At 48.1% G+C, this 16,682-nt stretch overlaps 2 protein-coding genes across 7 annotated transcripts in view; both read left to right on the forward strand.

Annotated features, from left to right (window-relative positions):
- The first annotated feature begins 2,341 nt into the window (after positions 1 to 2,341).
- Positions 2,342 to 16,682, forward strand: part of Mrps6 (mitochondrial ribosomal protein S6) — a 55,871-nt gene continuing 41,530 nt past the window's right edge. Inside the window, exon 1 of one of the 2 annotated variants that reach the window (XM_050164756.1) lies at positions 2,342 to 2,723. In XM_050164756.1, coding sequence (XP_050020713.1) covers positions 2,553 to 2,723 — 171 coding nt within the window. In that variant the 5' untranslated portion in view covers positions 2,342 to 2,552. Of the gene's footprint in view, positions 2,724 to 9,949; positions 10,099 to 16,682 lie in introns of those variants that run through there. The other variant, XM_050164757.1, reaches the window with a different exon arrangement.
- Slc5a3 (solute carrier family 5 member 3) overlaps positions 2,589 to 16,682 on the forward strand; it is a 33,215-nt gene continuing 19,121 nt past the window's right edge. Inside the window, exons 1-2 of one of the 5 annotated variants that reach the window (XM_050164751.1) lie at positions 9,958 to 10,098; positions 10,636 to 10,931. The gene's annotated coding sequence lies outside the window, so the exon portion shown is untranslated. The other 4 variants (XM_050164752.1, XM_050164754.1, XM_050164750.1 and 1 more) reach the window with 4 other exon arrangements.

Genomic DNA, 16,682 nt, shown 5'->3' on the forward strand with positions numbered 1-16,682 from the left:
GTTTTAACTTGCATCTGCTTGGAAGTGATAATGGTGAACACCTGTTGTGGGATACTTGTGCACTGTGCAAAGATGTATTGCTGTGATTGGTGAAAGGAAAAGCTGAGCGGCCAATAGCTATGCAGGAGAGCACAGGTGGGGCTTCTGGGCAGGGAGCAAACTTTGGGGAGAAGAAAGGTGGAGGAAGCAGATGGGCAGTAGGCAGCCGGGGTCATGAACCGTGTGGGAAAACGTTATAAGAACTCGTTAGGAACAAGTCTAAGCTAAGGTTGAGCTTTCATAATTCATAAAGGGCTCCTTGTCATTATTTGTGGGCTGGTGGTCCTGACCAGAAAGTACCACTACAAACACCTTTTCACATTATTACATGCCCCTGGTTGAATTCTGACTTTCTCTGTGTACTCTAGGTGTAATAACGTCTATCAGATGTGACGACCTCATCAGGACAGTCCCGATATGTCAGACACCAGTCCTACTTCACACTGCCATGATGTTCAGCCATGGTATGGGTGACTTTTTGGTTGCTGTGATAAACACTGTGACCAACAGGGACTTATGGAAGAAAGACTTTCTTTTGGCTTCGGGTTCCAGAGGGAGAGTCTGTAAACGGTGGGGGAGAGAGGCTTGACTGACGACTGATTGCCAGAGCAGGAACTGAGAGACCACATCCTCAACTATAAATAGGAGGCTGAGAGAGGTAACTGGAAGTGGAGTGAGGCTGTAAACTTTCAAAACCTGTGCCCAGCGATGCACTTCCTTCAGCAAGGCCCTACCTCCTGAATGTTTGATACCCTCCCCCAAAAAGCTCCACCAATGGGGACCCGGTGTTTACCTATGGGGAACGGTTCTTCTTCAAACATCAGTCACTGACAGTGAGTAGCAACCAGAGGACTATGTGACATTTGCTTTTAAATGGAGCAAAGGAATGGAGGGACAGCAGCTGGGGACCTGGCCAGCAGTTTTCCACATCCAATAAGGTATGCTAGCATGGTGGTAAAGGAAGCACAGGTGGAGACCACACAGACAGGGGTCCCTGACTGTCTTAGTGAGGGTCACTATTGTGGGAAACACCCTAGTCAAAAGCAAGCTGGGGACTCACAGTTCCATATACCAGCTCTTCATCAAAAGCAGTGAGGGCACAACTCACACAGGGCAGAAACCTGGAGGTGGGAGTTGATGCAGAGGCCAGGGAAGGGAAGCTGCTTACTGCCTTGCTCCCCATGGCTTGTTCAGCCTGCTTTCTTATAGAACCCAGTGTTGTAATAAGAACGGCGGGGCTGTGTCCCCAGCACCCCAGCCACCTGCTAGCTTATGCCCGAAATAACAACACACAAACTGTATTCATTTAAAGACTGCTTGGCCCATTTCTATCTAGCCTCTTCTAGGCTAATTCTCACATATTAATTTAGCCCATTTCTAATAATGTGTGTAAGCACCCCAAGGTGCGCTTACCGGGAAGATTCTAGCCTACGTCCATCCTGGGTCTGAGCTTCATGCGTCTGCCTCAGGGCGCAGAGCTATCGCGTCTACCTGGGAGAACTGAGCATGGCATCTCTGCTCCAGAGAGCAGAGCTATCGGGTCTGAGCTCACTTCCTCTTCTTCCCAGCATTCCATTCTGTTTACTCTTCCCATCTTCCTCCTGTTTACTCCTCCCACCTATGTTTTAACCTATCAGGGCAAGCAGTTTCTTTATTTAATTATCCAATGAAATCAACAGATTGATATATGACACTCCCATATCAACCCAGGACCAACCAGTCCAAGGATGGCACCACCCACCAGGGGCTGGGCCCTCCGCCATCAGTCACTAAGGAAATGCTCTACAGGCTTGCCTACAGCCCGATCAAAATACAGACCGGAAGTTAGCAAAATCATCCACACTGTAGATGAAAGTGCTGGGTAGGCCACTTCTTCAGAAAACCTTAGCAATTAGCTGGAAAAGCTGTTTTGCATACCAGGAAGGCACATTCCACTCCAAGGTCCTGGTCTTAGCAAACGCTCAAACATGCACGTCTAGATATGAGTCTACAAGGGCAAGAATGTTTCTACGGGCTCTGTCGGTAATAAACCGTCCACCCGACAACCAGCCCGTCATCGTCGATGGTAGAATGCAGGCATGGAGGTTTGGTTGTACAATGCTGTATCCGCAGAGGAAATGAGCTGTGTTCAATGACTGGCTGAATCTCATCAACCTAATGTTGGGGAGGAGAACAAGACACACAACATTCAAAACAAGCAGGAACATGCCATCGCTTAGCAACGTGTATACAAAAGATAAAGACCTTGAAGAAAAGCAAGGAAAGGGTCAGAGGAGCGATGGTATTTCTAGGGAGGTGTGGAAGGGTCGTTAGCTGACGCTCTTTTAGATTACATGTGCTTTGTGCAACTTCTGCTTATGAGATATCGTTTATAATAAAAATAGGGGAAGGTAGGAATAAGCCAAATGAAGGGAAAGATGCGCATGCCAGGCAGAGGGCAAAAGTCAGCAGGGAATAGGCCTGCAGAGCTATAGGCGCGACAGCAGGAACGGTGGCCAGGAGTGGCCAAAGGAATGAAAGCAGGCAGGGCTCCCTGCAGAGGGAGGAATCTGGACTTCATCCTGGGGGCAGTGGGGAACCACGGCTGTATATGGACTGAGGAGAGACAGAATCACACCATCTTCTGTGGCGACTCTGAAGAAGCCTTTGACCACACCTCAGAGGATGTGCTTCATGGTACCCAGGTGAGTGGCAGTGGAGTGGGGAGTAGAGGGTTTGTTTGAGTCCTAAGGGTGTTGTTACTGCAGGTGGCGTTACCCAGAGCCCTGCCTGCATCCCAGAGGCTGTGTGCCCACATGGAGGCCAGTTCAGTAGCGTTGCTCCCAGAGCCCCTGGACCAATGGCTCTGGGATGATGCGGTGGCTGAATCTGGGATCTTGTCACTTCCTAATCACAGAACTGTTAAGGACGGGGGCAGGGGCAGATTCTCCTGTCTTGTTGCTCTTTAACGTCAGCCAGGTTAATACGTGATTGAGGAGGAAGTGTCATCCCTGATCCTGGGACACCATCTCATTTAGATTTTGGATATTTTAGAGCAAAGGAGAAAAGACAATAAAGGATTCTGGTCTGAAAACAGCAGATTGCTGGAAGTTAACCCTGTGTAGGAGCCATGTGATAAACTAATAATGTAATAATACCAAATACCACAAACGATGTTCAGCTTGTCACTAAAACAACTTGCTTCATCTACAATAATAACAGAGCCTCTGTCCCGGGAAAGGTCTTCTCAGACCTGGGGGCTCCTTTGTTCAAGTTGGGAACCAAGTTCCCTAGATAGATTCTACACACACTCTTAGGTTCTCAGTTCAGGATGAAAGATACTGAAAAGAACCACCTGAAAGTTCCCAATTGTCTTGTAATTTTAATTATATCTGAAATATTTACCCCCAGGTAGTATAGATAGCCACTGATATTGTTGCCACTAGATTTATTGTTTTAAAATAAAGCAACTTAAACACAACACACATTATATATTGAAATAGTATAGATCAACTTAATGATTCTAAATTCAAAATCAAGAACATCTCCCTTGTTGTAGGAGGCCGCTTGTTTATTTCTCAGCTGCCCAGACTCCCGAAATAACCACACAGATGCTTTATTAATTAGATCACTGCCTGGCCAATTAGCTCTAACTTCGTATTGGTTACCTCTTACATCTTAATTTAACCCATCTCCATTAATCTGTGTATCGCCACGAGGCTATGGCTTACAGAGTTAAGTTTTGGTGTCTGTATCCAGCGGGGCTATGTGGTTTCTCCCTGACCCCACCTTCTTTTTCCCAGAATTCAGTCCAGTTTTCCCCACCTAGCTCTGCTTTGCTATAGGTTCAAAGCAGTTTCTTTATTCATTAACCAATAAAACCAATACATAGACAGAAGGACCTCCCATACCATATCTGCTTATGAGACATTTAGCTTGCTATATCTTCTCCTGTAAAAGATTATTTATTTCTCATGTTCTCTGTTGTAATTCCCTTTGCCTCATACACACATCAAGAACAAGATTTATTTTTATTATTTTGAATGAAGTGTGTGTGTGTGTGTGTGTGTGTGTGTGTGTGTGTGCAGGCATATGAGTGCATGCTCCTGCAAAGGCCGGAAGAGGGCATCAGATCCCCTGGAGCTGGAGTTACAAGGGGTGGGAAATGTCCCACATGAGTACTGGGAAGTGAACGCAGATTCCCTTGGAAGAGCAGGAAGTGTTCTCAACCACTGAGCCATCTTTCCAATCCCCATTTCTCTCTATTCCTTTTCAATGAATCTGTTTGTCTTGTTCCATAATAAAAGGGAAGCTCAAAACAGTTCAGATTCAGCCCAGAACTATTTATTCAGACAATCTTCATGCTGAATCAACGTGTGCTGAATAACCATTGAGCATAATTTGGTGCCTGTAAGATTGATTCCCGTGACTAATCCTCTGTCAGTCCAGTCTGAACACAGTGTTCCCCTGTTGGCACTGGAGCCACCTCCAGACCGAGCCTGCAAGCCGAGGAGGGTGGGATGGTCTTCGCCGACGGGAGATTCTTGGACATTGACCTTACCAGGAAGTGTTGGCTGGTGGTCACCACGCTGTCTATCAGCATTCTCAAGGTGGCAGTATCCTTTAAAGGTAGGCTCCCTGTGGCCTGCTGTGTGACTGCCCTCCTTGACTGTTGAGGCCGGCGTGATAAAAGATGCCACTGTAGCAGATCCAAAAGTCGTATTTCATGAGGGAGAATACATGAATTGAACTGAGAAATAAGCCTTATGAATTAAGAGCTGAGGACATCCCCAAGACAGGTGTGACCTGAACAAACAAAACTGCCTCAGGAGGAGACATCCTACCAGTCCTGAGCGCTACAGTTCGGGTGTCCTCACATGTCTTCAACCCTCAGGAACTGAGGAACACCCCCTTCGCCTGCTACAGTAGCCTTGGCGCTGCGCTCTGCCCTCGTCCCCTTTGTCCCCGCCTGCCCCAGCTTCTGTCACTGTCACCTGCAATCTCAGAGCTCCTAGTGCAGAGCCGCCCAGCCCGCTGCATCACTGCATGCCCAGCCTCACTTGAGGAGCCCCCTCGGAGCCTCACTTGGAGGAGCCCCCCTCGGAAAGCTGATGCTGGAACCCCTGGGCAGATGGTGTTTGTCTCCTCTCCGGATCCCCCAGCTGCTGGCCTTTCTTCTTTTTGCTAAGTTTGAAAAATGCTTCCAGAGAATTCTTATGCATTTGCTCTGGTGGCAAGAAAGCTGCTTCATCCCTCCAATATTATTGACACTGAACACCAAGGACCCTTGTGGGCCTATGACAAGCTGGTAGGGGGCACTTCACAACACTGTTGGTAAAGAAAAACCAGCTTGGCAAGTGGAAGGGAGTATTTTGCCTTTAAAAACCATCGTTTAAAAAAAAATCTATTAAGTATCTCTTTACTAGAAAATGTGGTAAGAGCATCTCTCATAGAACAGCCCATAACTTTTCTAAGGAAAAAAATTATTTTTATCACTTTAGTGGTATGTGTTTTAGCACACACACACACACACACACAGAGGTTAGAGGGGTTGGATTCCCCTGGGGTGAGCCACACCTTGACACACATACACACTGGGAACCTCTCTAGGTCCCCTGCTAGAGCTGTATATATTTGAACAGGTGAGCCATCTCTCCAGCCCCAGCTTTTCTTTTTAACAGGAGAGGGTGAGGTAAGAGAACTTATGCCATGAAGACCTCAGCTGTTCCTTTTTTTTTTGTTGTTGTAGCAGAGTCCCAGTTTGAAACCCTTCTCCCTCAAAATTTACTTCATCAAAAATTTTAAAAATAATTTGGAAACTGGCAAATGAAAAGTGAGAAAATGTTTAAAGAATTCTTCAAATCTCTACCTTAAAAAATGATCCCAGCACTTGGGAGGCAGAGACAGGCAGATCTCTGTGAGTTCGAGGCCAGCCTGGTCTACAAGAGCTAGTTCCAGGACAGGCACCAAAGCTACAGTGAAACCCTGTCTCGAAAAACCAAAAAAAAAAAAAGGTTCCATGCAGCAATCTGTTCTGCTCTCAGGGTCACTGATAGATAGCACATACAAACTGATCTAGACAGGCAATGGTTAGTCCAAGTTTATTGAGAAGAAAGGGAATCTGAGGTAAGTGGGTGTGACCAAAGGATAGGGAAGGGTTCATGAAGGTTGCATGTAGAGGTTTAGGAAAGACCAGAGAAGAGAGGAGAGTCACAGGTAAAACACTTAAAATAAGTCTGAAATGTTGTGGCCTACATTGGTCCACTGGCTGACAAACACAAATGCATACTGAGCCACCAGGCAGGCACAGCCAGGGGCAGGCCAGGTGTAGGTGACAGGAGCAGAGGGCTGTGGAGCAATCCCAGCCCCAACTGAGATGCCGTTCAGGAAATACACGCACTGTGCCTTTAACGCAAGCTCCTTTTCACGAGGGAGAAGATGACAGGTGGGTGATCATTTGTTAAAAGAAAACTTACATATTTCTCCACTTTATGTGGATCTATGCACACACACACAGGGACTCTCAGTGTCCAGAAGAGGGCACCAGATTCCCTGAAACTGGAGTTACAGGTCGTTGTGATGTGGGTGCTGGAAATCCAATTTGGGTCTTGTGGGACAGCGGTACACATCTGTAACTGATCAGTGAGCTCCCTGCCCACATTTCTTCACTTTCTGGAGGGTATATTTAGGTACAGCAGGGGCCACAAGCGGAACGATTTGTATGTGACTTACCTCTCCCCAGTAACAGTCCTGCACCCTTTAGGTTAATCCACTGACAACAGCAGAATTGAAGGCTTGAGCCCACAGATGGCAAGAAGAAGCTGGTAAGCTCCTTTGAGCTGTACCAGCCCAGGGCTGTGTGACTCGGGATAAATAATTTACCTTGCTTCCTTATCACATTCCCTATCTACAGACCAGGAACTCCTCGCTTTTATAGACCTGCATCGCCACAGTAGACTGGGATCCTGACAGGGATCAACTCAAATTCCTTCCCAGGCAAATTCCTATGCACCTGAATTAAGGGAACTTGGGTAATGGCCCCCTTGTGCCTTTAATCCTAGCTACCGGGATGCTGCCTCTGTTGGAGATCAGCTACAGGGACAGGGAGGGGAAAAGGGACTCGAAGGGATTATCAGGATGGCAGCGAGGATCCTGGTAGAGATGCCTGGGAAACAGCTCCTGGGGAGGAGACCTGGAGACTCTGGAGTAATAGCCAGGGCAGACACAGACCTACAAAGTCTGGAAAGAGGCAGAGTAGGTTTGGAGACCCCTCGGGAAACGTGGTTGAAAAGAGAGAGAAGTTGAGAGGGCAACAGGGCTAAGACAAATGAAAACAGACCCGCAGTGGCTTGAGGGGAGGAGGACGAAGCCTTAGGGGAGAGTTTGGCACGGGTGCTGGAGGGGGAGATGGCAGTCACGTGGGGTACTGTTGGTGGACCAATAGCCGCAAATTGGCTAGGGGGCCCTGAAAGGCTGTGCGATATTAGGGTTAAGTGTGCAAGTCCAGAATTCTGTCTGATTTGGGGCAGATGGAAGTGATGGAAGATCTATTAAGTCTCATTTTCTTCCTGTGTATGTGGCAGGGGTGCTAACACCTATCTTTATGGTCAGAAACGAATATCAAATGCAAAGCACTTACAGCGCTTCCTGGTTCACAGTGAATGCTTGAAATATTAGGCCTGGTAATAATAATAAAATTCTTCAGCTGTCTGTGAGTGTTATGACGGAGAGCTCAAGGTCAGGTCTTTCACACTATGTAGAAAATGAGAAGGCGACTGTGATTAAACTGACCTGGGGCATATTTGATTTAACTTTTGTTTTGAATTCTCTCTTCCTATTACTCCTCAAAAGAATTTACTTGAAAATTAACCAAAATCTTTGCTTAAGAAACTCTTATGTTATCGACCACATTAAATATTTTTCAAGATCCCAAAAGGTATTTTCTAGATCAATAACTAAATAATGTAGGAATAGCTTATGATTCTACATAGAGTATATATACAATTTAAAATTATCCCGATAAAACTTCAACTTGACGTTTTACTTGGAAGATGCTGAATTTGCATCATCATCTCTCAAAATTTCAAGAAAAAAAGTTAACGAATCACAACCACTTATTAAAAAAATTGAAACGGGAGGGTGAAATTATGATAGCTAATTTCTGTTTTCATTTAAGAAACGGGATGACTCTGTGGGGGTAAGAACTTGAGAGGGTTATGGGGTGTTGCCTCTTCCCCCTGAGGCACTGTGTCATGGGGCTGTTTTTCTCCCCTCCCCTCCAGGCTAGACAACCAGGCTGTCACTCCTCCCTGGGCATCAGGGAGAACCTGTGGTGCTTTCAAGAGGAGATGCTCCCGGCTGGTCAGCTCAGCAGAGCTGTTTAGTGTTTTGCTTGGCTTGGGAATGCGGGCCTCCTATCTTTTCATTCCTTAACTGGGTCACGGAATTGGTAACAGGAAGAGCGGTTGAAGTGGGATGTTAGACAGATCTGGAATTCACTTCTGAAAGACCAGAAATTCTTTCTTCCTTCTGTTCTTTTAATATGCCATCTTAAACAAAGAAACAAACAAACAAACCAAATACAATAAAATACACCCCCCCCCCCAAAAAAACCAACAGGAGCGTGGTGGAAGCTAAGTAGGCGACTTATAGATTGTGTGGTTTCTGTATAGAAGGGTGCTATGGACAAACCTGAGAAATGAAAATGTTAAGAACTCAGGCTCACGGGTTGTACTCACAATCTTCATGTTTGGTGGCAGGAAATTCTAAATGGCCTGTGGAGGAGGTGGCAAAGATAGTCTCTGTGCTTTACAAAGCTATCTAATGCCATTGACTAGGACCTCGGGGGAGGTCCAGAAGTGTAGGCAGTGAACCTACTTTTCAGACAGTTGGGCCCCAAATTGTGTCTCTTGCGTGCATATGACCTTGGACTAATTAAATTATCCTTGCATGTTTATATTTGCTAATACCTAAAATAGGTTGAATACGATTTGCTTCACAGAGCTCGTGAGAATGACTCTTGCAACAGCCTAAGTGTTGTGCCTGATACAGACCTTAAGCGCGCAATAAATTACTACCAGTTGTTAGAGCACTTTAAACTTAAGAGAACATTTCAGTTAGAGACCCTTTCAGTGGGGTAAGCTGGGACCAGGGCACGGCATCTGCAGCTGGAGCAGCGCCCTTGGAGCCGAGCTGAGAAAACAGCACCTCACTCTAGAGGCAAAAGGGAGGGGAGTTCTGAGCTCTCTGGTGTGTGTGTGTGTGTGTGTTGGGGAGTGCTGGACCTGACCCTCTACGATGCCCCTCCTCACTCTGGTACCCTATAGGGAACTCTCAGGATCCTTTACCTGGAAGCAGGGGTAACCTTTAAAGAACAATTGACTAGAGTCGAATCATTAGCCTGCTTTTGGGTCAGGCCAGGCGCACACAGCAAAAGCCCATATTAGCCCTTCGGTTCCAGGCTTGTTTCTTTGCGGCTTGGTGCTTCAGGCACTCGTTAGCACCCCGCCTTGCTCCCTGGGGACGCGGGCGAGGGGCGCACACCACCCTGCCAGACCGCACCGCGGCGCACGCGCACACGCTCGCCTAGCGCCCAGCGGAGGAAGGCCTAGAAAGTTCCACCGGGTTCCAGAGATCAAGGTTGGTAGGCGCGGAGGCGGCGGGGAACGGGTGCGTGTCGAGCGAGGATGCGGCCTCCCACGGGTTGCTGCAGACCGTGTCCGCAGCCCGCAGGATAGGGGACAGAGAGACTGTCCGGGAGCTCGAGCAGGAACCCGCGGAGGCGCAGCCGCGGGCGCCCGGAGGGGCGGGGCGGGGCCTGGCCTTGTGGGCGGGGCTCCAGGTGGGCGGGGCGTTCCGTCTGCGCAGCTGCCAGAGTCTTTAAGCCCGGCTCGCGCGGTCGCACGGTGCTTTCCGCTGCCCGGGAGCTCACCGGCCCGTCTTCCCTCGTTCCCCTCGCCGCTCTGCGCCCCGCGTCCCCGCCCTCGGAGTCCCGGCACCCCAGCTCGCCTCGACTCGGCGCCGTGATCCCGGGCCATGCCCCGCTACGAGTTGGCTTTGATTCTGAAAGCCATGCGGCGGGTAAGTGACCTTCCCTCAGACCGGTTCCCGCGCGGGCCCGCCCCGCCGCCTCTAGGCCTCCCAGCCCCGCGTCCCCGGCCATCTGGACACCGGGCGGGCCCCCTCGCGCGATCTGTCCACGGGAGGCCGGGTGCGCAGAGGGGGCGCGCATGGGTCGGGCGCTCGGCGCGGCCGGGTGCGCGCGGGAGGCGGGGGAGGGGGGTGTGTGCCCGCGCGTGTGCGCGGTCGCGGGAGGGGGGTGTGCCATGTATGCAGGGGCCGAGGCTGTCCTCGGGACCCCGGCCCTCCGGAGTCTGGTGGAAGGACCGCGGAAGGACACGCGAGAGAGCCGAGGCCGGCCCCGCTCTACTCCCACGCGTCGAGAAGCTGCTCGTGGTCCCCGCCGGCCGCTCGTCCCTACTGCCTGTCCTCAGCGTCAGTGGTCAATACAACCTTCCTCCAAAGCCTGTCGGTGCCGACTGTGTACCCCAGACGCTTGTGCCCGCTGTCACACTTGGAAAAAAAAAATCCTTTTGACCTCTCTTTTTCTGACTTCAGCGAAAATCCTGCTCCTGGTACCCTTAGCCCAGTTTCATTCATCCAACGGTGGCCTTGCTTGCGCCTTCCGAAGACGTGTTCTCCCCCACCCTCAACCCCCAGCTTTTGATTGATCTTGAGGTAGGGACTTTCAGGTCTGGAGGGATGATAAGCCACCAGGAGCCGGGTCACGGACTGGGGTCGGCGGCGGAGGGACTGGGGTCGGCGGAGGCTGCTATCTTCGTCCTCCGGTCCTCTGTTCTGAGTCAGGCTCTCCTCAGTCGTCGCTGACACCCCCATTCAGCGGAGAGAATTCGGTAATGTAGTGTGCTTTTATGCTCTCTCCTTCCCCAGCAGGTATAATTTAAAACAAAACAAAAGCATCGTGTGCCTTGCCTGTACTTTGGAAGCAGCCTTCTTCAGCACCAGGCATGTGGGCTTTGGGTCAATTTCAAGTAGTCACTTCAGTTTGCATATGCTAATCCAGGGATCCTGAGCGACGGCTCTGAAGGACTTCATTGCCATTGAGCTTGAAGAGATGTTAGGTATGCCTTACACAAGGTTGCCTGGGAAGGGACACTCCAGCCACCTGATGGTCCTGAGGGCTAGTCAGAATGCCATGGTGTCCCCAAGCTGCCTTGCTCCCCAGCTCTGGGAGAATTTTGTGTTGTTTCACCTCTTGGTAGTACATTTTCTCTACCCTCCTTCCCCTTTGGATTGTACAGCTTTAAGAGGATGGGAATAACAAGGGTGGGTGGTAGTGGGTACAGAGTGTTCGAAGGGACCGTTTCTGATTAAGTGGAGATAGTTTCTGGCCTCCTTTCACACTTCTTAGATGGTGTCAGAGACTGAAGAATGTGACCACCCAAATCCCTTTTAGTTTTGTCTTAGGCAGGGGTAAGGACACAAGCAGGGGATCTCTAAAGAGGTAGGGTAGAGACGTAATTTTGTAATCCTTTGAGTGAAAGCATACACCTTTGCTTAGCGTGCTTGCCAGCTAAATGTATTTTACCATATCGATAAGTGTTTTCGCTCTAGGTCAGAAGTTGGGTGTAATTTGATTAAAATAACGTTCTCAAAAATCTTTGCTTAGAAAGTAGATGTTTAAACACTCCCTGGGTAAGAAGGACCATGGGATAGAGAAGGCACCAGCAACAGTTCTTAAACCCAACAGTGTTGAGATCTCTAGCCCAGATAAACTAACAAATCTCGGTTTTTTATTCTGACTTTGCAAACAAATGTGCAGGTTTTAGACAGTTTTGTTTGTTCTCAGTTTTAGAAAGATGAATTCTAACAGGATGTTGGGGGTATAAAGGAGAAAGCGTTTGTTTAATATGTAATACTATACACGCTGGCTCGCACAGTAAGAGCAGGCATCAGGGAGCCACGGTTCCAACCTTGGGCACTTGCTGCTGCAGCAGGAGCCCTGAACCCTTAGTTCTGAACTGCACGCTGGATTCCCTCCCTTCTGTCCTCCAAGCAGTTTGTGTTCTTTGACCCGAGCGGGTTAAGCCTGGCAACAGGAAAGGGAGTTAGAGACTAGTTTCCAGCCTTTGTCTCCCAGAGTTGTGCTTTTGTTTCTTCTTTGCCTACAAAACAGTTGTAATTTCTCTTCCCTTTGAGGTTCTGCAGCTGCACTTTCAGAGTTGGAAGATACATGCTGACCCCCCACAGTGCCTCTTCAGTGGGCTGCCTGTGCGAATTCTGGGGCCATCACCTCACTTCGTAGTTGGGGCTGATTATTATGAGCCCCTGTGTTGGTTGCATTTCCAAGTTTGTGTGTTTCTGTGTGCAGACCACCATCCTCAAGATTGTTGGGCTTGGCTTTTAGTGTAGTAAAAAGTTGTGATTTCTGTGTTCTGTAGCCTAAAAACAAGGTAAAAATGTGGCTCCCATCTGAATGTAGCACAGTGACAGGTGATTGGAGGTGCTGACCAGGCCATCTGAGATGAGATGTAGTTGTTGAGAACAGCCTTGGATGGTCTCTTAGAAGAGACCTGCCATGGGCTTGGGAAGCCCTCCTACCCCAGGCTTCCTGGAGCTTCTGGAAGGACGTAGCTGCAGAGGGACAAGCTGCAGCTCCCGGCTTCGTGGTTCACAAGGATCACCTATGGGGCAGTGGGTGTTCTGCTCCCCATCTGCAGAGGACCGGTCAGGTGGATTCGGGTGGGGCTGAGCTGTGGTGTGTGTTTTGTCTGGGAAGAGAGCTGCTCACCTTCACTTTGTAGTTACTCCAGGTAGGTGAAAGATAGTTGTGGACACCAGCTGACAAAGCCACATTCCAGCCCCGAAGTTCTTTGTAGGGCTTTGTTTATGGTTTTTAAAACCTGGAATGGTTGTAGAAGAGGCAATTTTTAGAAGAAAAATCTGTGTGGTATGTAGATATTCTTCAGTCACGTGGTTCAGAAACATGTTGTTAGGTCAAAAGATGGGTCACAGTAGGGATAGATCTGTGACAGCCATGGGGAAATGCTTTTCTGGTAATCATGCCATCATTACTCAAGAATTGTTAGGTGAGTTTAAACCATATGAATATTTAAGTAATGACTAGTTGAAGTACTAGATGAATGGATGTACAATAAAATAGCATTTATGTTCTTCTATATATACAGAATTTTAGAAATAGGGATTGAATGGTGCAGTGGTACATGTCTGTCATCACAACACTTGGGTAGTGGAAACAGGATCCTGCGTAGTGAGTGGGAGGCCTGCCTGGAATGCATAAGGAACTGTTTCAGAAGAGCAGCAGACATACTACATGGGAGTAAAATAGGTACTTACCTCATGAAGACATCATGTTCATGCTCCCCGATGTTAACTTCAGGGACAAGCAGATTCTGTTTTCAGTAACTCACTTAAGTAGTGTGTAGGTTGTGGTTCTGGGTATCCTGTGGCGTTAGATACAGAAGACTGTCAGAAATGAACTCTTTAAGATGCAGAGGGCACTGATTTCCTAAGTTCAGAGCGGAAGAGGTTCTCACAGTTTCTTTCACCTAGGCCTTTTTGGTAAGACAGCCTGGCCAAAGTTTTGTGGCGTTCCGGAGCTGTGACTAAGTTAGGATATTTGGGAAGGAATGCTAGGATCAGTAGCCTCCTAGGGGCCTTTCAGAACTCACAGGTGGGCAGGCCGGCATTTGCTATCAGGACACGGTGAGGTTTCTGTTGTTAGTCAGTGCAGAGGTGGGGTGGAAGTGTCCGGCTGTCAGGTGAGCATGTCAGTCGTTTCTTTGTCTTTGGGCCCAGCATATCAGCTTAGCTCGGGTCTCTAATACCCTGTCTTGGCGCTGTGCTAGAAGCTGTGCGTTTTCAAACTCTCTGTGAGCAGTGCTCTGCTTTGATTTGGCGTTTAAGTTCTTGGGTTCCAGTTCTCTGCAGCCACAGGGGACAGAAGGAGGAGGCCTCCTCTGCCCTGAGCTGTGGGTGAGGAGTCCTTCCCTGTCAGACATGGTTTGTATATCTGACAGTCCTGTCAGATGCTCACCTTCTACCCTACTGGACTCCCGCACTCACACTAATGCTCACTAGAGATTTTCTACTAAATCTTATCACTAGAGAATCTCCTTAAAATGTCCCACAGGGAGAGACGATTTGTGAAGGACACCTTCCATGTAGTAAGTACTGTTGCCGTGGTGCTCAGGTTTAGTTGGTTTATCTGGTTTGGCTGAACGTGACCGGGGAAGGAAGGGTGGAGGGGAGAAGTCTGTCGTGATTATTCATATGGCTAAAGGCTTTGGCAGTTGGTTTAATGGTCAGATTTTTCCTAGTTGACTTAGTCACTGGCTTTATAGTGGATTTTGTTTATGTATTCTCATGAGTTTATATATGCAAGAGAAAAGGGAACCTCCTTTTAATATTTCAGCTAAGAAGGCCATATTGTGAAACCATGAGATTTGTTGTCAACACATGTAATTGTTTTTGTTTAGGAAAATCAAACTTAAGGAATTAAATAAATGCCTGATGAGTTGTCAGTTTGCATAAAAGAGAAACTGCTGGACAATTAATCTGTCCCTCTTGTCCTTATGTTACTGTAGAAGTAGAGACTGACAGGCTGTTTCCCCCACTACTTACCCTTTTTATGGGCAGTGTTCTAAGAAAGGGTTTTACATTTACTAGCTGGAAAAATGAGCTATAGTTTATGGGTCTATGGGATTGAAAAAAGTCCAGATATCATAGTCTGTCAGCGAGCTTGTATTGAAGTATGATCCTGTGGAGTTTGTCATCCAGTGTTCTTGGCTTTCTGTGGTGCTGTTTTTTGACTTTCTTCTTTGATACTCCCTCATTTACATAATTTCGCCTTTGATCATTTAGGTGACGTGTGGTTTTGAATCAAGCCCCCAACTGGCTTTCCCTCTGCTTGTCGTAGACGCTTAGATGCCACCTTGGCATTTCAGACTCAGTGTGGTTCAGACTTAGAGGACTGTGGTTCCCAGAATCACCTGTTAGCTGCTTTCTAACTTCTCTGTTCTGTGGCCTGGGACCAAAACCTTCCCTTCTGTAGTCTCAGTCGCGTGTGCTTCCAGCCTCAGATGAGCACCCTGGGATTCTTGAAGTTTGTTGGTGGCTTCTTCTCATGTATCACTGAGGAGATGAGTTAGTACTTGTAAATTCACTGTTGGAGTGCAAGGGTGTTTGTTCTCGGAACACTTTACAAACCTGAGATGAATTTTAATAAGGAAATAGCGTTGTATGACATTGGATATCTAGTTTTCACACCAGTTGATACTGTGAACGCTTGCTGAGTCAGGGCACACTCTTCTCAGAAGTCAGAGATGTCACCATGTGACGTCATGGGGGCTCTGGTATAATTCCAGCCTACTTTTTTCTAACGTCCTCACTGCCTGTGTTCTCCATTCCAGATGCTGAGTGGCAGAGCTGTGGATCCCTGGATCTGCAGCTGCCTTTTGTTTCCTTGGTGCATGCATCTCATTGCCTCTCTGTCTGGAGGGCCTTCCCTTTCCATAAAACCACGCTGCTTCCATGAAAGCCTCCAAGATCTTTTCAGCTCACTTGCTACCTTAAGCAGGTATCAAGGCCTTCCTTCCGCTGTTAATAATGTAGACAGATGGCAGTGTTTCCATTGTGAGCACTCCCCATGGTATGTGTCTTTCTCGCACAGCAAGTTGGTGAATGAGCCTTACCTCTTGTGCTAGATTGCAGCTCTCTTTGGTCAGGTGTGTTGTCCCTGTGGTCCTGTGCTGTGAGCATAACCGGTTCGCCAGCTGCCTTCCAGGGTCATTGCTGTCTGTAGTTTTAAGAGACTATAGCATGGTGACCCCCTGTGCCAGGAGGTTTGCTGTCAAGTCAGAGGAGCTTTCCTGCCCAGAAGTTCCACTGGTTTCTAAGATGATTTTATGGCAGAAAACCTTCTTTTTTATAGTAATTTGCTTATCATATAAATTGACCAAATGAAGGTAAACTTGACTCTGAAATCCAAGTTGGGATCTCTGGAATGTCTTGATACAAGGTGAGTGGCTAAAATCCTGGCTATAGGAGAAGGAGTGCCCCAGAGTGTCATGATCTCTGCATCTGTGCATCGGTGCGTAGATTGCCATAATGAAGCTAGATGTGCCTTGTAGACGCGGCACAGCTGGCACAGAGAGACTGTCGCGGGGGAACTGGATGATCAGCACCATTCTCCAAGGACTCTGGTCCCACGTTAGGTTGACAAATGCACATAGTTCATGTACTAAAGCATTGAAGGGCTGTGGGGATGGCTTATGATGAGATGACTGGATATGAGAAGAGCTCTGCTTCAGTATGTGCAAAACCAGGGCCTTGTTTTCTAAATGAACGGAAGAGCGGAAGGTCCCAAGTAAAGATATGGTTGCTATGGTAGAATCAGTAAGAATTGGCAGTGGGAAGGCCTGTAAGGTCCTTTAAAGGTAGATAGAACTTGTTTTAGATCCTAGCTCGCACTTCTAGGGTGTTCAGCCACTTCAGACCCCCAATTTCTCATCTTGGTGAGAGTGACCTTTTTTGGAAGGCCTTTGAAGGTGGAGTGGGAAGTAGGTGTCTAGTACGCCTCTCGAGGAGCTCCCTGGACTCGTCTGCGTTGCGTTTACTGGTGA

This window comes from Alexandromys fortis, unplaced genomic scaffold (genome assembly GCF_014885135.2).
Source record: "Alexandromys fortis isolate MF-2015 unplaced genomic scaffold, M_Fortis_MF-2015_v1.1 scaffold_162, whole genome shotgun sequence".
Classification (NCBI taxonomy): domain Eukaryota; kingdom Metazoa; phylum Chordata; class Mammalia; order Rodentia; family Cricetidae; genus Alexandromys; species Alexandromys fortis.